This window comes from Salvia hispanica, chromosome 4 (assembly GCF_029641045.1).
Source record: "Salvia hispanica isolate PSC_SH4W2 chromosome 4, Shi_PSC_v1, whole genome shotgun sequence".
Lineage (NCBI taxonomy): Eukaryota > Viridiplantae > Streptophyta > Magnoliopsida > Lamiales > Lamiaceae > Salvia > Salvia hispanica.
The window spans coordinates 41990446-42016586 of NC_142695.1; the positions used below are offsets into that span (position 1 = coordinate 41990446).

General features: G+C 41.7%; 2 protein-coding genes across 2 annotated transcripts; one reads left to right on the forward strand and one right to left on the reverse strand.

Annotated features, from left to right (window-relative positions):
• The first annotated feature begins 17135 nt into the window (after positions 1 to 17135).
• Positions 17136 to 20034, forward strand: LOC125194105 (cell division protein FtsZ homolog 1, chloroplastic-like). The gene is made up of 6 exons (XM_048092146.2): positions 17136 to 17524; positions 17781 to 17880; positions 18007 to 18236; positions 18722 to 18889; positions 19256 to 19489; positions 19601 to 20034. Exons 1-6 carry the CDS (start codon positions 17249 to 17251, stop codon positions 19862 to 19864), a joined length of 1272 nt encoding a protein of 423 aa, XP_047948103.1. The 5' UTR covers positions 17136 to 17248; the 3' UTR covers positions 19865 to 20034.
• A 718-nt stretch (positions 20035 to 20752) lies between these two features.
• Positions 20753 to 25650, reverse strand: LOC125194106 (serine/threonine-protein phosphatase PP-X isozyme 2-like). Its single transcript, XM_048092147.2, has 8 exons — positions 25352 to 25650; positions 22695 to 22847; positions 22471 to 22533; positions 22311 to 22396; positions 22106 to 22181; positions 21752 to 22020; positions 21595 to 21673; positions 20753 to 21175 (listed from the first exon to the last, which is right to left on the reverse strand). The coding sequence occupies exons 1-8, from the start codon at positions 25490 to 25492 to the stop codon at positions 21125 to 21127; spliced, it is 918 nt and encodes a 305-aa protein (XP_047948104.2). The 5' UTR covers positions 25493 to 25650; the 3' UTR covers positions 20753 to 21124.
• Positions 25651 to 26141: the final 491 nt, after the last annotated feature.

Consider the following 26141-nt stretch of genomic DNA (forward strand, 5'->3'; position numbering starts at 1 on the left):
GCTTGAAAATGGCATGATAATTACTATTGTTGATAAAACTGCTTTCGGCATAAGTCCACTGAGTATGTTTATAGTACTCAGCCCTGCATGTGTTTTCCCTATGTGTAGGTTGAGCAGTGACGAGCGGTTGGCGGTGTTGAGCAGAATAATTGTATAAAATTATTGTTATGGTACTTCGAGTGTAGTTGTGTCTTCATACATAGCTTCACCTTCTTTTGGTTGCTTCCGCTGAAAACATGAAACTTACTATTGTTCGTTTGAGATTGAACTACTTCTTTTTGTTAGATTGTTGAGACATGATATTTTTGGATTATCTTAAGGGCCTTGTTGTTTTGAATATTAATTGTGATATCCCTTTTCTTCTTGAACCTCATTGCTAAGTTGTTATACTTATAAATCAGTTTGTTCATTTATTAATTTGGGAAAATTCCTTTAAACGAAACCCTAGCCTATGACCTTTGATGCATTTAAGTCCGCCTAGTTAACGATCGCACCATTTATTATACCCTAGATGGGCGGGTTGTTACAGGAGCACACCAAATGCGCGCTCCACGTCCTTGCGCGCCGACTCCTGTCGTTCCGCAAAGTAGGCTGATAAGGCTAATTCCGTGCATCGGTTATGTGGTAGAAAAACACTTTATTTTGCTGGGTCTATTGCAATTTTTAAGCCAGGTGTGAAAGAGACGCTAGATCCAGGGAAAGCTGGAGACAATGGACTAGCAGAGGAAATTGAAGGAAAGTGAGCAGAACTGAAGGGAAAAAAGAATGGCTAGAAGAAGGAAGTCAATAGCTGAGGGCAACAAAGACTATTTATACCTCACTGGGCCCACTTCAACGCCTATAAATAAAGGAGCATGCATCACATGCCATATACGATTTTTGCTCTTAGCTCACACACTCACACACACTTGAAAAATGAGAATTCTGGGGTAGTTTAGGGTTTCTAAGGTTTTCATCTTCAGAGAAAGTCGGTCGTAACACCGTCCTTGCGAAGGGCGAAGATACAATCTATTTACATTCTGGTTTTGCACCTTATTTCGTTCGAACTTCAACGTTTAGAAGTCGATTTGGTTGTTGCTATTACCGATTATCTGAGCATTTGGTTTATGTTATGTCGGCGTTTATCTTGTGTTGATTTACGTTGATTCTGTGTTTGTTCGAAGTTTTATTTCGACAGTTACATGTTAATCTCTGTTTTGGACAATTATGTGCTTGATCTGGGGAATACGGCTGTGGATCTGAATTGTTGTTGCTGATTGGTGGTTGTTGGTTGAATTTGAAGCTATGGATTTACTTTTGGTCGGAGTTTGTGTCGGATGCTTGGATCCGGAGTGGATTTAGCATCCGAGGTTGGATCTGAACAGGGGAATCAAGTTGTGCATGGATTTCGGACTCTTTTGCTCTCTTTGCAGTTTACTCCGTCTAGTAGCCGTAGATCTGTTTAGTTTTTAATTGTTCTTCATTAAATTGCTTAAATCCAGTCTGCTTTGTTTTCCGATTACGTTTCATCTCTGTTTCTACTGAGTTTTTATGCAATTTGATTTGAAGAAGATGATGTCGCTGTTAGTTAGTACTTTATTTAGTTGTTTTCCAGCTTTTCGTCCGTACTCTACTTTTTCAGCAAATGGTCCCCACCGTCAGTTTATTTCCCAAGTCTAGGTAGTTTAGAATAGTTTCTTAGATCTAGTGATTGTCTTGTTTTCCAGTTTACATGCATGATTTCTGTTCTGCCTAGATCTAGCTGTTAGCATAGAAGATTTCACTAAAGTTAGTTTAAATTCCTCAACCCAAAAATGTGTGGCAGCAGCCAACCCAAAAATAGTCCCAAATCCTTGAGCATGTCTAATTTCGCATCCATCTCTGTGGGATCGATCCCTACTTCCCTGTGCTAATTTTAGTATACGTGGTTGAGGGTTTTTGAAGAGGTATTATGTGTGTCCGACGACCGAGATCTTCCAACGATCCGTGAGTTCCTAGACCTTGTGATCTAGTGGATTCACTGGACCCAGGAGACTTGTTATTCCTTACTGTGCACACAGTCTAAACAATTCTGCATTTCGTAAAAGCTGAGCTTCATAGGCCTTCTTGTCATCCGCCGCGTGCCTGATCGTCTTCACAAAGACGGGCCACCTAGGGTATATCTCATCCGCCAAGTAGTAGCCCATATCATGCCTATCCCTTGTGGCTATGCCACTATTGATTTAATCGAATTCGGATCCTCGTAGAGCCGCAAACTCTACTTGGGTTAGTGTACACCAATGTTAGACCGAGTGCTGGCGTACGGGTCGGCCGGTCTAGTAACCTGGATTGCGGCCGCATTCCTTGTCATGTAGAATGAGGATATGGTAAACGTCGATGTGAAAATGGTTGCCCGACCGTGATATTTGATAAAGAATATATTTTGGTGCCTTGGGCCTTTCTAAAGATAAAACCCCGATGGACGCTTGAAAATGGCATGATAATTACGATTGTTGATAAAACTGCTTTCGGCATAAGTCCACTGAGTATGTTTATAGTACTCAGCCTTGCATGTGTTTTCCCTATGTGCAGGTTGAGCAGTGACGAGCGGTTGGCGGTGTTGAGCAGAATAATTGAATAAAATGATTGTTATGGTACTTCGAGTGTAGTTGTGTCTTCATACATAGCTTCACCTTCTCTTGGTTGCTTCCGCTGAAAACATGAAACTTACTATTGTTCGTTTGAGATTGCACTAGACGGTGAACCCGCCCATGCTATAGTCTCAAACCCGCGTCGGAGGTCTGTTGATATCAAGACAAATGTGCTCGGAGTTTTGCCCACATTCTCTGGACGAAGGAATGAATGTCCTTACAAATTCCTAAACGAGTTTAGTAAGCTGTGTAGCATTCAAAAGCGACCCAACGAGGCGACTGAGGAAGACTACCGTTTGCGTGCAGTTCCGTTTGCCCTCAAGGGGGAGGCTAATACTTGGCTGCTGAGGCTCCCACCAGACTCGATTAACACATGGAAGGACTTCAAGCTGGAGTTCTTGGATTATTTTTTCCGGTCCAACAAGACGAATGCCTTGAAGAAGGAGATCCAGGAGTGCAAGCAAGAATATGATGAGTCTCTGAGCTCTTATTGGTCCCAGTTTAAGGGATTGTTGGATGCTTGTCCGAACCATAGGATGATTGAAGCGGAGACTTACTATCTGTTTTACGAAGGTGCAAACCCTGAGTCAAAGGACTTGATGAATTCCTCAAGCGGGGGAAATTTTACCAAAAATAAAGCAAGTGAAGCTAGAGAAACTTTGGGAGATTGATTGAGGCGAAGAAGGCCTATGATAACCCACGGAGCATATTGAGGAGGGGGTCAGCCAATGCAGTAACGGAACAAGATGACAAGAAGGTGGAAGACATGATAGATAAATTGGAGAAAGCACTGCTGAATGCAATTGAGAAGTACAACCCTCATGCTCCAGCGGAAAATGAGAAACCCCCTGGTCTGGAGGAAAGGCAACTTCAGCCTTATTATGGTCAACCGTGTGAAGGGGAATGCCAAGCCCAGGCAAATTCAATGGGAAGCTGGAATCTGGATGGAAGTTGGAACCAAGGAAGACAAAGGGATGCCCCATGGAGGACTCACCCCAATTTTAGATGGACTGATAATGATCAAAGTCAGCCACCCCCACTGCAGCTCACGAATTATGCACACCCTCCAGAGAGGCAGTCCAACTGGTCAGGAAAAAATCAAGAGGGGCAATTGCAACTGGGGTACATAAATCAGGACCATACTAATTGGGGAAATAGGAATCAGAACAATCCAGGGAGCTCCTATGTACCACCTCACCAGAGGAATAACCCAGGGAACTATCAGAATTCCCAACCAAATCACCAAGGGAATCAAGGGTCTAGCAATCAGTACAATACCCACCAAGGAAATCAAGGGAACTATCGACAACCCCAAGGACAACACCAAGGTCAAGGATCAAATTTTAACCAATTCAACTCCAAGCCACAAAGGAGTCTGGATGACATGGTCCACGACCTAGTGAATTCACAGCAGTTCATGCAGAATAACATGCATTCCAATAACGACGTGGTGCACAAATTGCAAGACGCTCAGTCGGAACATAAAGCCTCCATGGACATGATGACAAAACAGCTGTCCCAGATCGCAGTTTCTTTGAATGAGATGCGGGGAAATGAAGGAAAACTTCCTGCCACGGTCAAGCCACCAGACCGAGCAAACATTAGTCACATCACCTTGAGGTTTGGGCGGGCTTTGAAGGACCAACGCTGGAGATTGATGAAGAGGTACTCACACAGGCGAGTAAGGGGAAGGAAAGTCAAGTATTTCAAGGAGATAGCCCTAGACCCAGAGAAATTCCTGTTCATGATGACCTCCAGAAAGAAGATTTAGGGGGATCTATACCTCGATCAACTGATCCATTTTTCCTAGATCCAGAGCCTGAGTTAGTAAGTAAGGAAGGAAGTAGGGAAGCTGGTGAAACCCAAGCAGGGAGTTCCACAAATGCAGTGAAGCGAGCAAAACCATTTCCATACCGAGGGGAAGCAAAGAAAAAGAAGGATGATATAGAGGATCTCATGGAGATATTTAGCAAGCTGGAAATCAACCTGCCCTTCTTGCAAGCCCTGAAGATGCCTGCCTTCAGCAAGTTTATCAAGGAATTCATAGCTGGGAAGACTAAACCCGACGGGAAGATTGTGATCGGGGAGAACGTGTCTGCTGTGATACAAAAGAGAAGGATGCCCTCGAAATGCACAGACCCAGGTATGTTCACATTACCCATTTCTCTAGGGGACATCAAAGTCGAGCATGCTATGTGTGATCTAGGGGCGTCTATAAATGTTTTACCGCTTTCGATCTACAAGAAGCTGACAGGGGTTAGGATGGTCGGCACCAAGGTGGTAATCTAGTTAGCAGATAGAACTTGCATTTGTCCTGAAGGTGTGTTGGAAAATGTCATAGTTAAGGTACATGATTTTCTGTATCCTGCTGATTTCTATGTTATCAAAATGAATGATAATGAGTCTGCTGAGTCGAGTGGTGTGTTATTAGGAAGACCATTTTTGCGCACGGCTAAGACCATTATCGATGTTTTTGATGGAACAATTTGCTTGGATTATAATGGAGAAAAATATACATTTAGCATAGATGAGGGAATGAAACGGCCATTGGATGTTGAGAATTTATATGCTATAGATGTTATTAACCCCTTGGTCCATGAATATCTTGAGACGGAATTGATACAGGAACAGATTGACAACTCGGAGTTGAGCCATTTAATCGACAGAGAAGTTGTGGGGTGGTGTGCAGCAATGAACACAACGGAGTTGACAGATGAGGAACTCACAGAGGCCATCATGGAGTTTTGCAGAAATCCCGAGTCAGCTAGATCTAGGGGATCAACTCACGTGGCTAGTCTGGAGAATTCTCCTGGGTCTGGGAATGAAACATCATCAGATATTGCGGGAAAAAATCCCTTGCCCCAGGAGACGAATGACGCGAAGAAGGAACTAAAGACACTTCCATCAGGCCTCAAATATGCTTATTTAGAGAAGAATGAGGCATTCCCAGTAATAGTCAACAGTAACTTGACTGAGGAGCAAGAGAAGGAGCTGTTGGAAGTGATCAGGCGGAACAAGAAAGCAATAGGGTGGACCCTCTCTGATTTAGTAGGAATCAGTCCTGATCTCTGCATGCACCACATCCGTTTAGAAGAAGGTGTGAAGGCTCACCGAGACGCACAACGGAAAATGAACCCAAACATGCGAGAGGAAGTTCTGAAAGATGTGTTGAAATTGCTCTCTCTAGGGATCATTTACTCTATTCCGGACAGTGAGTGAATCAGTCCTGTCCATATGGTGCCTAAAAAGTCTGGAATACAGGTTGTCAAGAATGATAAGAACGAATTGGTGCCCACTAGGCTGGTGATGGGGTGGAGGATGTGCATCAACTACAGGAAGCTGAATGAGGCCACAAAGAAGGATCACTTCCCCCTACCTTTCATTGATCAGATGTTAGAAAGATTGGCTGACAAACAGTATTTTTGTTTCCTTGATGGATACAGTGGCTATTTCTAGATCTACGTTAACCTAGAGGACCAAGGGAAAACCACCTTCACGTGCCCCTTTGGTACATATACATACAGAAGAATGTCGTTTGGATTGTGTAATGCACCAGGAACGTTCCAACGGTGTATGATGAGCATTTTTTCGGATCTGCTGGAAGTATGCATTGAGATCTTCATGGATGATTTTACCGTATATGGGAATTCGTTCGACACCTGTTTGGCCAGCCTTGACCTAGTATTGAAAAGATGCCAGGAGAAGCACTTAGTTTTGAATTTCGAAAAATGCCACTTCATGGTGACTGAAGGTATTGTCCTGGGTCACGTGGTTTCGGAAAGAGGAATACAGGTAGACAAGGCGAAGGTAGATGTGATATCAAAGTTACCATACCCCACGAACCAAAAAGAGGTTAGAGGCTTCCTGGGTCACGCGGGTTTTTATAGGAGGTTTATCAAGGATTTCGCGAAAATCGCACAACCGCTCACTCATTTGTTGCACAACGATGTGGAATTCGTCTTTGACGAAGGATGCAAGAAGGCTTTTCAGTTGCTAAAAGACAGACTTGTGTCAGCACCAACAAACAGGGCGCCAGACTGGAATCACCCTTTTGAGATAATGTGCGACGCGAGTGATTTCGTTGTGGGAGCTGTCCTAGGGCAGAAGATTGACGGAAAGAGTTATGTGATCTTCTATGCATCCAAGACTCTAAATCAAGCTCAGAAGAACTATGATACCACGGAGAAGGAAATGTTGGCAGTCGTTTACTCGTTCGAAAAATTTCGACCATATCTTCTTGGGTCGAGGGTTATAGTCTTCACAGATCACACAGCAATAAAGTACTTACTGGCTAAGAAAGAGTCTAAGCCGAGGTTAATCCGTTGGGTATTACTTTTGCAGGAGTTTGATTGGGAGGTGAGAGACAAAAGAGGAACAACACTTGAGCAAAAATTTATCAAGGGAAAACGGAAGAGGCCATACCCGATGCTTTTCCTGAAGAGCATTTGTATTATCTAGGGGATTCTCCTGGACGGATCAGTTGGGAAACCGTTTTGGCATTAACCGGTCTAGGAGAATCCGACAAGGGAAAGCGAACGCTGAACGCGGAACCATGGTTTGCTGACTTAGCAAACTACTTGGTCACGGGAGAGGTGCCAAGTTCAGACGAAGTTTCCCGGGCCCAGAGGATGAAAATTAAAAGCGAGGCCAAATATTACTTTTGGGACGACCCTTACTTATGGAAGATGTGTTCGAATCAAGTGATTAGACGCTGCATTCCCGAATGGGAACAAAGAGATGTGCTAATTCATTGCCACACTTTGGCATGTGGAGGTCACTTTGGACCGAGGAAGACAACAAGGAGAGTATTAGACAGCGGTTTTTACTGGCCGACACTCAATAAAGATGCCTTTGAGTTTTGTCAGTGTTGCGAGAGATGCCAACAGACAGGGGGAATTTCAAAGAGGGACGAGATGCCTCAGGTCCCGGTGATTGTTTGCGAAATTTTCGACGTATGGGGAATGGACTTCATGGGACCATTTCCATAATCCTGTGGGAACACTTATATATTGGTTGCAGTAGACTATGTGTCTAAATGGATAGAAGCTAAAGCCACCACGACATGTGAATCAAAGGAGGTGGCAAAATTTCTGAAGGTCAATATCTTCAACAGATACGGAGTTCCTCGAGCTATTGTCTCAGATCAAGGAACACATTTCTGTAATCGCACCATCGAGGCTCTGATGAAGAAATATGGTGTTCACCATAGGGTATCTACCCCATACCACCCTCAGTCTAACGGCCAAGCGGAAATTTCTAATCACAAGATCAAAGCAATATTGGAAAAAACAGTTAATCCGTCAAGGAAAGACTGGAGTAAGAGGCTCGGCGATGCATTATGGGCCTACAGAACTGCTTTTAAGACGCCTATCGGAATGTCGCCTTATAGGCTTGTATTTGGCAAAATGTGCCACTTGCCCGTGGGTATCAAGCATAAGGCGTACTGGGCAGTAAAGGAGATGAATATGAAGCCTTCGGCTTGTGAGGAAGAAAGAAAACTACAGTTACAAGAACTGGAGGAACTGAGGCTGGAGTCTTATGAGTCTGCCATATGGTATAAGGAAAGGACAAAATTATGGCATGACAAGAATCTCCGGGTCAAGGAACTCCATGTGGGACAGAAAGTGCTCCTTTTCCAATCCCGGCTCAAGCTGATGCCAGGAAAGTTGAAGTCTAAGTGGATCGGTCCATATACCATTGTCGGCCTCCGCGCAAATGGAGCAGTAGAGATCCAGGGAAGTACCTTTAACTCTGTTCCTTTTCTTGTTAATGGTCATAGAGTGAAAGTCTATGGGGATAATTTTGAGTTGTGTGTAGTGGAGGAAGTGCCACTGCGCGCACTTTCTATTATCACCTAGTCAAACAAGGAGGTATTCTCGATGAATTCCTGGGTCAGGTAAATTGATTGACATTTTTGAATATATACATGAACCAGAGAATCTCGGGAATACTCAAAAGAAGTTTGTAAATAGTTTAAGTGTTTTTTTTTTCAAACAAAGGAAAATCCAAAAAAATGTATATACGATTTTAATCTTCCGAAATATTTTCGAAGCACCAGACTCCAAAGGAAAACCGATGTTTCATTTTCTAACCTCGACCTAGGAGTCTGGCGTCTTCAAATTTTTTTTAAGTATAGGGTCATGATCAGGGAAGTCAGCTAGGGAAGGAGAGCCTGGAGGAAGAAGTCAAGGAGGGATGGAGATCATTTGAATTTCAAAATTTGGCCGATATTTATGGGAGGTGTACGGTTGCTTACATCACGCCTGCAACCGCACCATCTTTTCATCAGAAAAGGCAAACCGACACTTCTCTCTCCAATAATCCCAATCGACGAAAACTGCATTTCCTCTTCCTTCTCTCTACTTTCATTCTCTCTCTAGAAACACAAACCCTAACAAATTTCGACCGAGTAATGGATTTCCTCTTCCTTCTCTCTACTTTCATTCTTTGTTTTCAGATTTACAGTAATGGATCCAACTCAGGCCACTGGAAGTTCGCAGCCGATGGCGTATGACGCAGTTCTGTTGGCAGAATTGACGCAAAAATTAGGTATCGTCGAGAAAGCGAAGGAAGTCTACGCTCTGTTCTCCGCCAGCCTGATGACATCCACGGCGGCCATACCACCACTGACGATTCCAGTGGATTCGGCGGCACAACCCGCAGTTCCCCAAGAAGAAGGGCCTCAAGACTCAACCAGGGTGCCGGACTCTGGATCGCAACGAGCAGAAACTGCTTCACGGGAGGCGGATAAAGAAGAGGCAGCACATGAACTGCTGGCGGATGGTGGGCAGAAGATTGGTGAAGCAAAGGAGGAGACTGAACGACAAGGTAACGGAAACCCTAATTCTGAGGGTAAGAAAGATGCTGAGGGGGAAACCCCTGTTCGAGAGGAAAGTACTGTGGGGGAAACCCTGTTGTGGAGAGAATTGCTGAGGGGGAAAACCCCTGTTCACGAAAAAGTTGCTGAGGGGGAAACCCTTGTTTTGGTGGAAGTTGTTGAGGGGGAAACCCCTGTTCGAGAATTGATGGCTGAGGGGGAAACCCCTATGGAGGCTGGGGATGAAACCCCAAAGGATTTCAGGGGTGCGACCCCTGAACCCATGGAAGAGGGGGTGACCCCGAGTGATGTTAGGGGGGAAACCCCTGTGTATATTGAGGGGGCGACCCCGATGATGGATGATGCGGGGAAAACCCCGGGAGAACTTATGGAAGGGACAGATCTATACACTACTGGAGTACCGGAGCCCGCTGAGGTAGGGCTAAATCTGATTGTGGACCTGGTGGATGACTAGGAGGAAAGTGAACCCCAAGTGGTCAAGAGGGCAGAAAGGAGACTAGCTAGGAGGAGTCTGCTCGACGAGGTTGATGACTTGGTTTATGCTGAGAAGGAGGAGTTCCCTGCCCGAGGGACAGATGCTGAAGAGGCAGAGGAACGTCACCTGGTCAAGGAAAGGGCGAGAAAAGGAAAAGCAGCTGCGACCGGATCAACACGGTCAAGGAAAGCTCCCTCCGTCAAGGAGGTTGAGGAGACCCTTTCCCCAGTGACTGAAGCTCCCTCTACCGAGGAACAAGACAAGCCTACTCATGAGTACGACTCTGAACTTGGAGAATCTGAAGAGGAGTTTGTCCCAGGACGTCCGGAGATATGGCTGACTAAGGAACTGCTGGAGTCGATGAGGCAGTTCGACGATCAGAAACGGGCCACAGTGTACAAGGAGCGATGCAGTGCTGGGAAGATGGCCAAGTCAGACAAGCAGTACAGTCCTAAGGAGCTTCGGATGATTGCATGCGATGAAGACTTCCGCGCATGTATCTATTCAATCGGGTTCGAGTGATTGCTAACGCACATCTAGGACAAAGTTCTGGTGGACCTAGCACGGGAGTTTTTCTCAACATTCCGATTAAAGAACACCTCTGACCTCGACGCGGACTCCATAACATTCAGGCTTTTCAATGAAGAACATGAGATGAGCATCCGGGAATGGTCTTTGAAGATGGGGTTGTTTACCCAGGCTGAGGATGATGAAGGAATGTGGAACGAGAGGATGATCGGCATGCCGAAGAATACGTCAGGTTTCAAAGTACAAGCAACATGGGAACTAATCACTCACTCCAAGGCAGGGGCATTCAAGTCAAGCTACTCCAAGGCTTCTCACATCGAGGATAGAATCCTCCGTTTTGCTCAGACGTTTATCAGCTACAACTTAAAGGGAACTGCAAATTCAGCTCTGACGACTACCGACATTTATTTCACTTGGTGCATGGCAAAAGGCGTTAAGGTACATCTGGGTTATTAGCTGGCTCAAGCATGTCATCAAATGACCAGCAACCCTGCTCGACATATGTATACTTGCCATCTCCTAGGCGCCTACCTCCAGCGGAACGTTGAAATGAAGATAGCCAAAGCCGCACCCTTGGTCGTGATGTGCGAACCCCCGGAGACTTTCAGTGTTGAGTAATTTTTCAACAAGGGGTTACTTCAAGCTCACGGCAAACAAACTTTCTTCTACACGGTAGGTGACAAGGTGAAGGCGGAGGCTGAGGAGGCTGCGGAGGCAATGCCGAGTGAAGAGGTCGAGGAGCTGAGAAAGGATGTCCAGGATGTGAGAAAAGAAATGCAGGTGATGAGGAAAGAAATAGTGAAAGAACTTGGGGGGATAAGGAAAGAATTGAACGGGAGCCGAGAAGAGGTGAAGACCCTGCGGGGCAATATTGCAGACTTGGCGGTGAAGTCCGCCAAGCAAAACGAGCGGATGACGGAGGTTGTGGAGCTTATAATGAAGATGTTGAAATGGTTGGAGAAGACACTCCCCTTGACCCAGTCGAAGGTAACTCCTGGGTCCAGCAGCGAGGTCAAGCAACCAGGCAGAACAGTCCCTCTGTCCAGCGACCATCGCACCCGCTCAAGCAAATGGTCACCCCGCCCGTGTCTAAGCCAGTGTCAATCCCAACGAAATCAAAGTCCCTGACGATTAGGAAACCAGTGTCTGATCAACCAGAGACGGAGGAAGAGGAACCAGCGAGAAAGAAAGTGAAGATGACCCGACCCGGGATCCCACCCCAATCTGGCTCTCGAGGGAGCCAGACCCAGAAGTGAATCACCCCATGACCAAGTAACTTTTAATTTCTGCTTTCAGTTATTTTGTTTGTCTTTGTTGTTGTCTTTATTTTTGTTTATTATTTGCTATATGTGTTGTCTTCTCCCACTTAGCCCAATGCTTGGTCTAAGTGTGAGAAGTTTATGTTTTCTGTTTTGTTGTGTCTTCTCCCACTTAGCCCGATGCTCGAGGGAGCCAAACTAGTGTTGTTGTTTTTTTTTTGTATAAATTGTTTATTGTGTGTTGAACTGACTACCCTTCCCCCCCTTCACGACGATGGCTTGGGGACAAGCTTGAGTGAAGTGGGAGGGGGAGGGGAGTCAATGCGTGTAATTGTCAGCATGTTTTGAGTCATTAGGTCTAGGTTTTGCTTGTGTCGCATGAGCCAGTGAATACAATACGACATGATCTCCTTAGAGAGAGCAATTGAAGATAGGATGTATTTCAACTTAGAAGCCTTTTTCCTTTAATAAGCCAAGTCAATTTGGACGAAGTGAGAACGATAGAGGATGCCTTAGCTTACTTAGTTGTGAAGCCCCACTATAAGAGTGAGTTATAAGCCTTAAATAACTTTGAGCTAACACATGTAAAGGGGCCGCCACTGAATGCTTAGGGAGAAGAGTCATGAAGGAGAAAAATAGGGGAATTGGGTTATGAAGGTATAAGCTGGACGAAGTCCTATTTAATGGAGCTATAAGCTGGACGAAGTCCAGAGGAGAGAAGAGGAAAATGGAGGAACAAGCTGGACAAAGTCCAGAGAGTAAAAAAATGTTTAAAAAATAATAATAATAATAATAATAATAATAATAATAATAATAATAATAATAATAATAATAATAATAATAATAATATATAAAAGGAGGTATAAGCTGGACGAAGTCCAGAAGGAATAGATCTAAGGGCAGGAAGCAACAATAACCTGACCCAGGAAAAAGGGAAAAACTCTCATAACCCGACGCTTCAGTGGTTTGGCAGTAACTTAAGAGAGGTCCTAACATCCCTGGTGAGGAATGAGTGATCGAGTGAATCCAACAGTTGGGAAAGTAAAGGGCTATCTTGACGAACTGACAGATTGATTAGGTAGAGGAAGGGAAAGGGCCTATTTGGAGGAGTGCAGGCTGTTGGATTGACCTCAATCTTGTGGGGACGGTTGCCTAAAAGTTGAAACTAGTTCATGCATATGTGTCTATGTGTTTTCTTTTCAAGTGTTTGTTATATGTGCATTAGTTGTGTCTAGGTCTAGGAGTCTGTTAGAGTCTAAAGAGTCGGTCAGGGGATAACCATGCTTTGGAATTTGCCTTATTCTTTTCTTGTTTTTATACTTGAGGGCAAGTATGGTTTAAGTGTGAGCAGTTTGATAAGGCTAATTCTGTGCATCGGTTATGTGGTAGAAAAACACTTTATTTTGCTGGGTCTAACGCAATTTTTAAGCCAGGTGTGTGAAGGAGACGTTAGATCCAGGGAAAGCTGGAGACAATGGACTAGCAGAGGAAATTGAAGGAAAGTGAGCAGAACTGAAGGGAAAAAAGAATGGCTAGAAGAAGGAAGTCAATAGCTGAGGGTAACAAAGACTATTTATACCTCGCTGGGTCCACTTCAACGCCTATAAATAAAGGAGCATGCATCACACGCCATATACGATTTTTGCTCTTAGCTCACACACTCACACACACTTGAAAAATGGGAATTCTGGGGTAGTTTAGGGTTTCTAAGGGTTTCATCTTCAGAGAAAGTCGGTCGTAACACCGTCCTTGCGAAGGGCGAAGATACAATCTATTTACATTCTGGTTTTGCACCTTATTTCGTTCGAACTTCAACGTTTAGAAGTCGATTTGGTTGTTGCTATTACCGATTATCTGAGCATTTGGTTTATGTTATGTCGGCGTTTATCTTGTGTTGATTTACGTTGATTCTGTGTTTGTTCGAAGTTTTATTTCGACAGTTACATGTTAATCTCTGTTTTGGACAATTCTGTGCTTGATCTGGGGAATACGGCTGTGGATCTGAATTGTTGTTGCTGATTGGTGGTTGTTGGTTGAATTTGAAGCTATGGATTTACTTTTGGTCGGAGTTTGTGTCGGATGCTTGGATCCGGAGTGGATTTAGCATCCGAGGTTGGATCTGAACAGGGGAATCAAGTTGTGCATGGATTTCAGACTCTTTTGCTCTCTTTGCAGTTTACTCCGTCTAGTAGCCGTAGATCTGTTTAGTTTTTAATTGTTCTTCATTAAATTGCTTAAATCCAGTCTGCTTTGTTTTCCGATTACGTTTCATCTCTGTTTCTACTGAGTTTTTATGCAATTTGATTTGAAGAAGATGATGTCGCTGTTAGTTAGTACTTTATTTAGTTGTTTTCCAGCTTTTCGTCCGTACTCTACTTTTTCAGCAAATGGTCCCCACCGTCAGTTTATTTCCCAGGTCTAGGTAGTTTAGAATAGTTTCTTAGATCTAGTGATTGTCTTGTTTTCCAGTTTACATGCATGATTTCTGTTCTGCCTAGATCTAGCTGTTAGCATAGAAGATTTCACTAAAGTTAGTCTAAATTCCTCAACCCAAAAATGTGTGGCAGCAGCCAACCCAAAAATAGTCCCGAATCCTTGAGCATGTCTAATTTCGCATCTATCTCTGTGGGATCGATCCCTACTTCCCTGTGCTAATTTTAGTATACGTGGTTGAGGGTTTTTGAAGAGGTATTATGTGTGTCCGACGACCGAGATCTTCCAACGATCCGTGAGTTCCTAGACCTTGTGATCTAGTGGATTCACTGGACCCAGGAGACTTGTTATTCCTTACTGTGCACACAGTCTAAATAACTCTGCATTTCGTAAAAGCCGAGCTTCATAGGCCTTCTTGTCATTCGCCGCGTGCCTGATCGTCTTCACAAAGACGGGCCACCTAGGGTATATCCCATCCGCCAAGTAGTAGCCCATATCATGCCTATCCCTTGTGGCTATGCCACTATTGATTTAATCGAATTCGGATCCTCGTAGAGCCGCAAACTCTACTTGGGCTAGTGTACACCAATGTTAGACCGAGTGCTGGCGTACGGGTCGGCCGATCTAGTGACCTGGATTGCGGCCGCATTCCTTGTCATGTAGAATGAGGATATGGTAAACGTCGATGTGAAAAATGGTTGCGCGACCGTGATATTTGATAAAGAATATATTTTGGTGCCTTGGGCCTTTCTAAAGATAAAACCCCGATGGACGCTTGAAAATGGCATGATAATTACTATTGTTGATAAAACTGCTTTCGGCATAAGTCCACTGAGTATGTTTATAGTACTCAGCCTTGCATGTGTTTTCCCTATGTGCAGGTTGAGCAGTGACGAGCGGTTGGCGGTGTTGAGCAGAATAATTGAATAAAATGATTGTTATGGTACTTCGAGTGTAGTTGTGTCTTCATACATAGCTTCACCTTCTCTTGGTTGCTTCCGCTGAAAACATAAAACTTACTATTGTTCGTTTGAGATTGAACTACTTCTTTTTGTTAGATTGTTGAGACATGATATTTTTGGATTATCTTAAGGGCCTTGTTGGTTTGAATATTAATTGTGATAGCCCTTTTCTTCTTGAACCTCATTGCTAAGTTGTTATACCTATAAATCAGTTTGTTCATTTATTACTTTGGGAAAATTCCTTTAAATGAAACCCTAGCCTATGACCTTTGATGCATTTAAGTCCGCCTAGTTAACGATCGCACCATTTATTATACCCTAGATGGGCGGGTTGTTACAGGAGCACACCAAATGCGCGCTCCACGTCCTTGCGCGCCAACTCCTGTCGTTCCGCAAAGTAGGCCTTCTTGTCATCCGCCGCGTGCCTGATCGTCTTCACAAAGACGGGCCACCTAGGGTATATCCCATCCGCCAAGTAGTAGCCCATATCATGCCGGTTGTCATTGGCCACAAATGAGACGGTTGGACCGATGCCCTGACACTTCTCGTTGAAGAGGGGCGATGAGTTGAGGACATTAAGGTCGTTTTCGACCTGGCTACCCCAAAATACGCATGCCAAATCCACAGCCGGTAATCAGCTACGGCCTCGAGGATCATCGTGGGATTCTTTGACTTGTAGTCGGTCATGTAGGCCCCCTTCCACGCAGTCGGACAGTTCTTCCACTCCCAATGCATACAATCTATGCTGCCTAATATCCCGGGGAACCCATGCTGCTCCCCGTGCATCTGCATCAGATTCTGACAATCTTGGGGGGTAGGGCTTCGAAGGTACTCCTCACCGAAAATTTGAATCACGCCCTGATAGAAAAACTTCAGACATTGCAGAGAAGTCGTCTCACCGATGTGGAGGTACTCATCCCACATGTCTGTCGCGCCTCCGTAGGCCAACTGCCTGATTGCCGCCGTGCACTTTTGGATAGGGGTGTGGCCGGGTGTGCCAGCCGCATCGTGCCTGAAGCGGAAATAAAGATATTGACGCTCCAAAGCGTCAACGATACGCATAAACAACTCCCTGCGCATTCTAAAACGCCGCTTGAATATGGTTGCTGGAAACCGCGGGTCCGGAGCGAAGTAGTCGTCATATAGCCGCTGATGTGCAGCTACGTGATCCCGATCAATCACTGCTCGGCGGTGGACAACCGGTGGAGGGCGAGGTACCTCCTGTTGTTCCACCCTTCGCATGTACCGCTCCATCTCGCGGTTCATGTAGGCCTCCATAGCCTCGTTCATCTGCCGTTCGTACTCCTCAGCATCCCCACCACTACCACCACCGCTACCACTCGCGTTACTCATCGCTCGATGTTGCTCTTGTACAGAAATTTAGAGAGAGAGAAAACTCGTTAAAACAAGTGGTGCAAATGAAAATGAAACTAAAATCGCGTATATATAGGTTTTCAAAAAAAAATTTAAAAAAAAATGAAAATTAGCGCTGGCTGATCGGCCCGCCACAATGTCGGCCAGCGCCCTCTGACCGGCTAGCCCACGCCGATTCTCGGCTGGCCGGTTGCAATGGTTCGGCTAGCCGACCGGCTAGCGACGCGAATCGGCTAATTGGTCGGCTAGCCGCTATTGTGGATGCTCTAAGAGAGAGGAGCAAAAGATGATTTGATATAAAGTGATTAAAAAAATATAATGAAAAATACCATTTCAAGACACTCGCTCAAATTATAAGAAAATAGTATCAAACTCAATACTAGAGAGAGAGGGATAGAGAAAATCATACCCATTTATCTCATAGTAATGAATGGAAAAAATTGCCCTCTAGTAATAAAATTGCTTTAGGGATATTTTCGCCAAAAAAACGCGACGAACATTGAAAAAGAACCTCTAATGTGATTATAGCAAAATCCAGGAATCTAGGATGATATTTTTAAAATTCATGGAAAAATGATGAATAAACTCATAGTGTAGGGAACAAATATTTAGTTCTAAGGTATATAGTATTTAAAAAGGAAAGGAAGAATAGGATTTTTAAAATTAAAAAATAAAAATAAAGCGTTGCCCTTTTCTCTTAGCTGCTACAGAGTCCTTGGTAGTTTACTCGGCGGAGACGAAAAAGAGAGAATCACTCATTTTGAGCGTTAATGGCGACTCTCAGAATTTCCAATCCAGCCTCCGAATTATCACACTCTCATTCTCCCATGGCACACATTTCCGTCGGCTTTTCGCCGTTGCTAAGCAAAAATGCACCCTGCAACACCTCTTCAACGCATCGCTCCAGAAATTTCTGCACCTCCAAACGCCACCACACTGCGGTTTACTGCTCCTTCATACCTACAGACTCCGCCAAGATTAAGGTCGTCGGCGTCGGAGGCGGAGGTAACAATGCCGTCAATCGCATGATTGGTAGCGGCTTGCAGGTTTCCTCGCCTCAACCCTACTTTGTCAATTTCATTTCTGATAATTTGTGTGTTTTTGTTATAGAATTTTGATAACCTTTCATTATCCGTTAGCCTTAATCATTGGTAAAAATTTGTCTCTTTTGCTTTCATTTTTGTTCTTTTCTGTTCATTGATTATTTTGCTTTTCGAATTTTATTTATTGTAAATTTGAAGAAATGTAAGCTTTTCTATTTCAAGCCCTTTGTTGAAGATGTATGATTGTGTTTCTTGACAGGGAGTGGACTTCTACGCCATAAACACGGATGCTCAATCTCTTCTGCAATCTGCTGCGGAGAATCCTATTCAGATTGGGGAGCTTTTGACTCGTGGACTTGGTTAGCGTGTTCAGATTTTGAAACTGAATTGTTTTGCATGCTAAAGTTTGATTCTACTGCTGTTTTGTATACTGTTAACCTGTGAGCTTGCTTGATGGTGTTGCTAAAACGAATGTTGAAATGTAGGTACTGGTGGAAACCCACTTTTGGGTGAACAAGCTGCAGAGGAGTCGAAGGAAGCTATTGCGAATTCTCTTAAGGGGTCAGATATGGTGTTTATAACTGCTGGAATGGGGGGTGGTACAGGTTCTGGTGCAGCTCCGGTTGTTGCACAAATTGCTAAGGAAGCAGGGTACCTGACTGTTGGCGTTGTTACCTACCCGTTCAGCTTCGAGGGACGCAAGAGATCTACTCAGGCAGGCGACATTTTTGTTTTAGTGTGCAACAAGGATTCATTTTACTTTTCTTTTAGTTATTCAGTAAATGAGAATATTATGATCTTTGAAATGCTCTGACACATGTGGAGTATCTTGCTGAGTACATGTAACTCTTGAGAAGAAAATTTACTATACAATCCAAAGTATCTAATGATGATGATCCATGTTTGATAATCTCTGACTGCCATGACTAATGCCTGAACATAAATTACACAATCAAGAAGCTAACATGTTGAGTTTTTTCATTGTTTGCTTGTTGGATGGGCTGTGTATGCCCAGAGGTATTTATTGTATTTATTGTTATAATTGTCACTTTTTGTTATTCTTTTTGTTTGTATTTGACTATGTATTTGGAGGTTTAAATAGATATAATCCAGATTGCCTTCTAAAGTGATTCATGAGTGTAGGGTATATATTTCAAAAATATCTCTCTGCCACTTAAGTAACATCATGTTAATTTTCAGGCTCTTGAAGCAATTGAAAAGCTGCAGAAAAATGTGGATACACTTATCGTGATTCCAAATGATCGTCTTCTAGATATTGCTGATGAACATACCGCCCTTCAAGATGCTTTTCTCCTAGCTGATGATGTTCTCCGTCAAGGTGTCCAAGGGATATCTGATATAATCACAGTGAGTAATTGATATGAATTTGTAGCGTTTCGTCTACATATCATTCTCTTTAACAAATTAACTCACCCAGGGCAAATCCTTGATGGCCGAACTCATCTCTAGTTCAGTTTGTCTCGTGCTTCCTTCATTTAACTAAATATGGGATGATTCTTCGATATACCTATATATAGAGAGAGAGAGGGATAATTGATTCTCTGATTTTCCCTATCACAAAATTCATCTTGGAGTGAGGAGATTTCCGTGATCAATTATAGTTGTCTCAAAAGTGAAATAGGGACCTTCATTCCTAGATGGGGTTTTTGTAACAATATTGTTTTCAGTATTCTAACCTATTATATGAGAACTCAATCACTCTCCTTGTTGCAGATACCTGGTCTGGTAAATGTGGATTTTGCTGATGTTAAGGCAGTCATGAAAGATTCTGGTACTGCTATGCTTGGAGTGGGCGTTTCCTCTAGCAAGAACCGTGCTGAAGAAGCAGCCGAACAAGCCACACTGGCTCCATTGATTGGCTCTTCCATCCAATCTGCTACTGGAGTTGTTTACAATATTACTGGTGGAAAGGATATAACACTTCAAGAAGTAAATAGGGTATCTCAGGTACTGCATTAACTTCTCACTGCGAAAAGACAAGCTTAAATCATAATTTTCTATATCTTATATACTACATTTCTTTTTTCTCAAAATCTCTGTGTGGGCCTTGGCTTCCAGGTTGTTACGAGCCTAGCAGACCCTTCCGCGAATATTATATTTGGTGCAGTCGTGGATGAGCGATATAATGGAGAGATACATGTTACTATTATTGCAACTGGGTTCACTCAGTCATTTCAAAAGACACTTCTGACTGACCCAAGGGGAGCAAAGCTGTTGGAGAAGGCAGGCAGCCAAAACAGCAGCAAGTCCCCAGTGGCACTCAGCTCTTCTGCCTCTTCCGTCAATGCTAATCAGCCGCCTTCTCGAAGACTCTTCTTTTAGGTTCATATTTGGTTTACATTTCTTTCATTGTTTCTTTTCATGATTCATATGTTCATTCTGGTGCAATTAGGTAGGGTTAATATTGCAGGTTCGTACAACTATTATGATTTTTTTGTATATTGTATGTTGGATTGCACTTTTTTAATGTATGCCTCTTAGTTTGTGGTCTATGATTGAAACGTATTGTATAGTAGTCTACATACTGAAATTTATTCTAGGAATATAAGAGTCATCGCATGACCAGGGTGACTTTGTGTTTTTAATAAAAAATAAAATTTGAACGTAGAAATTACAATCATTTAATGTTTCAAAACTAACCTCTTTTCTCTCTCTGCTTTAAAGTATTAGGCTCTTCTTATCTTAACATTGCATGATCTTTCTTTTTTTTATTTCATTTTTTCTTTGATAAAAAGTGTCCAATGCACAAATAATGAAATCAATGAGCCATCAATTCTAGCCAGAAGCCAATCCAAGGCAACACCCGTCAAGACTCAAGATGCATCCGAAACTCAAAAAATCGTCCAAAGGCCACACAGATATGGGGAACAAAAACAACACGGGATACCAAGAGGCCAGAGAAGACACTCCCTGGATCAAGGCAAACAAGCCAACACAAAGAAAGCGAACAAATCACCCCTCACCAACACAGAGATGAAGCAAAGACATCCAAGCCTCAAGCCAACACAAAGAAAGCGAACAAATCACCCCTCACCAACACAGAGATGAAGCAAAGACATCCAAGCCTCCATACTTACCGCTCGTTGCAGCTCCATTACGGATGCCCTAATGGAGCTATTTTCTTCAATCCACCTTCATGAGTAAATATTTTCATACTAGGCAATTGCATTCCAATGTTCTGCTTAATTAGCGCCTCAGCACCATTCACTATATCAACAAAATACGTATACTATGCAAATAAGCTCATCAATGGAATTCAAATCAGTGGTCACAAACAAAAGTGGGATTATCCATCTCTGAAATATGTTACCACAACCGCGACCACCACTCAAAAACACCTTCCTTTTAATTCCTTTTTTAGGAGGAGAAAAATGGTGAGGTACCAAAAGTCAGAACAACACTATACTCAACAATTGATTTGGTGAAAAAATTACAAAAGAATTGAGCAGGCTCACCCACCACCAAAACGAATTAATTCCCCTTGTTCCGTGTTCACTAACATTCTGAGGAGCTCGAGCCAAAATTTTTGTTCTACCAACACCACAGAATTCACAATTACCAATCGTAAATGAATTCTCTTTCTTACAAAAAGTAATCAGGAGGAGGCTTCTTCACCGGTGCTCCTCTCGATTCCTGCATATCAATCATTAATAACATTACTGCAAACCAAGATAAGTTTCAACAGGTCAGATCAGACTTTCAAATAGCATCGTTAATGTAGTATCCAAAATATTATAGAATGACGAAATTTGAACCCCGTGAATAGACAAAGAGAAGGAAACCATGAAAACCCAGCCAGTAAGATTTGGGCAACACAAAGTAATACTCCCTCCGTCCCAATAAATATGAAACATTTGGTTTCCGGCACAGGATTTTATGCAAGTGTTGTTTTGTGAGTTAATGAAGAGAGAGTAAAGTAAGAGAGAGGGAAAAGTAGAGAGAGTGATGTTTCCATTTTAGGAAACGTTTCATTTTTAGTGGGACAACCTAAAAAGGAAAACGTTGCATTTCTAATGGGACAGAGGGAGTATATAATAGAAGAATGCACATACCAGCGGAGCTGCTTCAAATACACGAAACTTCTTTTCAAGGTTTTCATCTAGCTCAAGAATTGCAGCAATGTTTCCACATCTGCAGCATAACAGATTCATTACATATACTAAAGAAAAAAAAATTCAATGAAATAACTACAACTAGTAGCATCAGCACCTGTAGCAGTAATTTGGAGCTGACCAGACTGTAACTATCTGCTCATTAAACATCCATTTATAACCTTCCATTACCAGCTGATGGGCACGGCATATATAGTCAATGTTATTTGAGTGGTTAAATGTAGTGACAACACTTCCACCAAATAAAAAACCTGCACCACGTGGACTGAGACCCCATCCGTCAACAATGTCTTCTGGATCTGACCAGAGAAGATCACACATGGCACCTTCATGAGGTACTTCTTGCTTTCGATCTATTGTACGAATCTGGAACATGAACAATGTTACTATGTAGCAAATAAAGAAATGAGAAAATATAAGGAGACGGCAGTCGACAAATGCACTGTCAAACCTGGTCTAATGTGGATATCGCAGGAGACAAACCACCATGAACACAAAATATTTTATTATCAATGAGTGCTGACAAGCTGCATGAGATATAAACAATAAATGATTTTTACAGTGTTCTTAAGCTTCAACGTATGAAACTCAAACAAAATTAACAGTTCCATTTGAGAAAAGCATAATAAATAATTAAATATTTTGAAGATACCAACCTTAAGTAATCAAAAATTTCGGTGCAATATCTCCAAACATTGATAGAACCATATTTCCGTAGACACTCATCATAGAAACCATAGACCTGGAAGAAAATAACGTAGATGAGTACTTTACTGAATTAGATCTCAATGTCACACAAAAGAAATAAAAACAAACCTGAGTTATCTGTCGGCTCTCATGGTTCCCTCTGATAAGTGTTATCCTATCAGGATACCGTACCTGTCATTGCATTGTATGTTAGTGGAATTAGGCCGGTATGGTGGTATCCATGGTTTTCACTTTTCATTGACAACTTAAATGCTAACGAATGTCCACACTATCTTGGCAAATTTTTCATCAAAAATGCTTGTCCACTTATATTGAAGTTAATAAGCATTTACCTTCAGGGCAAGTAGAAGCAGGAATGTCTCAACCGAGTAAAATCCTCTATCAACAAAATCTCCAAGAAACAAGTAGTTCGTTTTTGGACAATCACCTCCAACTCTAAAAAGCTCTTTCATGTCATAGAACTGCCCATGTATGTCTCCGCAAATCTACATAACCATTGTTTTAAGGTATTAAAACCCTATCATGGGACCAATAGATTCAAAACAAGAATTATACAATACTGTAAAATCTGGAGAGGTAACAGCTAAAGTGAAAGGATTATAATGGAAATAGTCTACCTTAGCCTAGTTTCACCCATGCATTTTCTTTTCCATGGAGAAACAATCTACTGGCTAGAGTGGGACTGGGTTTGCAATCAGTTTAGGATACATTTTGGGTTGAAAATTATGAACTCGGATGGGGGTTTAAGATCATTGATGTAGAAACTTCTCTCCTTTTCTATATCAACCTGATGCAAAACCCTTTTTTGTGCTTAAGTGTGTCTGTAAAAGAGTTTTACATGGAGTACATTATATGGAAAGAGACTCGGGGCATTTGAAATCCTCAATTTCATGTTTCACCTTAGTTATTTATAACATATCATGGAGTATATGTTCAAGACTATTATTTTATCAATGTCATAGGTCACTAGTTACAAGATAAAAGAATATTGAAAAACTAGATCATTTAGGAACCTCAAAACAGCACTGCAAATGTGTTTATTTAAAACTTTAAGCATATGGAAATCTATTTGTAAGTAATTTTTATATTGGATGTTTGAATTAGTTGTCCATATAACTATTGTATATAAGTTCTACATCACAATTTCTACTATAGTAAACCATATAAATGACAAATCCAACCGTACCCAAGAGAGGCACCTTACCAACCAGACTCTAGAAGGTAAAAAGACCGAAATCTGGCTATACACCCCACCCCTAATTTCTTAACATGTTTTTGAAATTTTATTTATGTGTATTTTTTATCATATGTTATGATTTTATAAATGCATTATTTTTTTAACACTCAACTATACATTAAATACTTGACTACTAGTTTTTACACAAAAAAATTGCATAAAATACCATACCAAGGACAGAAAAATTTATGCATTTAAATTAACAGGTTACATATACATATGGAATACTCCATATATAGGGAAACCGACCTTGAGTCCTAACCTACTTATCCAACCTCCCTGCCTTGCCTTGCTTCTTCATGGTGCATGGATTAAGATACAAAAATCTGCTTTGACTCACTACATAATCAGTCCTAGCAGATCTCTAACCCTAAGAAGATTCAACCGACCATGAAAGTGGCTTACCATGAAAGACAAACTATAGAGGGATTGATTACTAACATTCCTTCCATCTAAGCAAGCATGGGAGAAGTCATACTAATTTACAGTAGGTTTTGGATGTCTAAATCTAATAAAAACAGCTTAAAATTAGATTTTCCACCTTTTCCTGAAGAAAATATCAACTACCCCAAATATGTGAAGCTGGTATGGTTTGCGAACATAAAATCACAAGGTCCACCTCTGTCATGGAATGCATCTGAAGTCAGTCTATATGGGTAGTGACTTTTCCCATCCTTCTAGGATTTGTAATTTACTACTCATTTAGTAGGTGGTTGCTTTAATGATTATAGTTGTATGCAGATCTAGATGGAAAAGGCTTTGGGCTATATGTTTCTTAAGATGCTTAATTAAGTCCGAAGAATACACAAATCATTCCCCTTTTTAAAAGTATAGAAGCATTAAGTCTAAATATATTCCGGATTTAAAAAGTCTCAAATTTTTCCTTAGGTGAGAACTCCAGCCAGCGTTTTAGGAATGCCCTAGACGAAAAGTGAGGTAAAATTATTGTTGGAATAACATTTATGCCATTTAACCAAGACAATTCTCTTTTGGCAATGGTGAGCTGATTGCAAAGGGGAAACAGATGCAACCACAGTGATAATGCCCAACTCTCCTAAAAGGCAAGGTGCATAAGTCTACTTTATTTATTATTTTAGTTACCTACACATGTCATCTACGGTACATGAAAATTAATTTTACCAGCCTTTCATCCCTTATTTAGAGTCTCCAAATGGTAATTTATTCGTACTTTTCGTTACTTTTTGAGTGGTCAAATGATATGTGGTTCAGCTGGTTCCTTACGATTTGAGTATGCTCAGCTTTCGCTTTCCGGCACTAAAAGTCACCCCGTAGTTGATCAAACACAACCACAACCATCAAATGAGAATGAAACAAATTGAACGTCTTCAGCCTATCCATTGCAGCCTCTCATCCCCTCACTCTTCTATCTGAATATAGACTTACTCAGTGAGACCTAGAAAATTCTACCTTTAGAAATCCCAAAGTACTCACGAATCGCCACTTATTTAACTTTTAGTACTCAACCCGATTATCGTATTGCTGACACAATATAAACATCTCCAACCCCTCAGCATCTAAAATAAGATATGCACACTACAAACATTCACAATTTAATCATTTCAAAAGATGCACAAATAAAACCTAATTTGACCAGACGGTCAATGATTCGAAAATATTCGCAAAAATGTACGGGACCAGAATTAGAGAGTTACTCATCAGTTTCCAAATACAGGTGTTACTCCATTCATATGAAAAATAAAACTGACAAAACACACATCGAATGGCACTTACAGTGACTGGGGCGTCGACGCGTTGAACATTGCTCTCTTCGACGAGGATTTCGATGGCTTTGAGGCAGAGATCCTTGACTTGGTATTCGGTGAGCGGCTCGCATCTCTTCAACTGTTCAATTTGGCGGTCTAGGTCGGACATCTCGAATTCTGATACTCCTAGGGCGTGAAGGTGTGGCCTTCGAGTTAACGAAGGATTTTGAGATTGAGCATCAGAGCATTACGGAATCCAGGTCGAATGGGAGAGCTTCACGGTCGATGGCTCTTGCGACTTGGAAGTGATGGAGTTTATTTTGGCCGTTTTAATTAGAAAATGAAGCAATGCATTTTTATATTTTATTTATTAAATTAATTTACAAATCATAGTATTTTTTAGTGAGTGCATACATTTCTCTTTGTATATTTATTTTAAATTACTTTTAATAACAATATTATTACATAAAATAATTATTATTGGACAATAAAATTTATAAATGATAAACTAAAAATTATAAAAACAAACAAACAAAATACACAAATTATAATAATTGAAATATGAAATTGAAAATAGATAAGTGAACAACAGGTGATACTAAAAAATAAATAATTATACCAAAAAAGAATTATATAAAGAGAAAAGATGAGATTTTTTTAAAAATAAAACTATAGTAAAAAAATAGTCTCTACTTGTAGATGATGAAATATTGTGAATTTTGGTATAATTTTTTAATATAATATATAAAAGATAGTATAAAAATTAAAATATATATTTATTAGCCGATGAGATTGGCATAATCTCATTGGTTCATAAT

What these genes read in the sequence shown, in the direction of transcription:
- LOC125194106 (XM_048092147.2), bottom strand. Translation starts at nt 25,492, where the DNA reads ATGTCCGACCTAGACCGCCAAATTGAACAGTTGAAGAGATGCGAGCCG. An exon ending in AGAGCCGACAGATAACTCAG is followed by an intron (nt 22,397 to 22,470) that starts GTTTGTTTTTAT and finishes ATTTTCTTCCAG; the next exon opens with GTCTATGGTTTCTATGATGA. An exon ending in TATTTGAAGCAGCTCCGCTG is followed by an intron (nt 21,176 to 21,594) that starts GTATGTGCATTC and finishes ATTGATATGCAG; the next exon opens with GAATCGAGAGGAGCACCGGT.
- LOC125194105 (XM_048092146.2), top strand. Translation starts at nt 17,249, where the DNA reads ATGGCGACTCTCAGAATTTCCAATCCAGCCTCCGAATTATCACACTCT. An exon ending in GGATATCTGATATAATCACA is followed by an intron (nt 18,890 to 19,255) that starts GTGAGTAATTGA and finishes TCCTTGTTGCAG; the next exon opens with ATACCTGGTCTGGTAAATGT. An exon ending in AAGTAAATAGGGTATCTCAG is followed by an intron (nt 19,490 to 19,600) that starts GTACTGCATTAA and finishes CTTGGCTTCCAG; the next exon opens with GTTGTTACGAGCCTAGCAGA.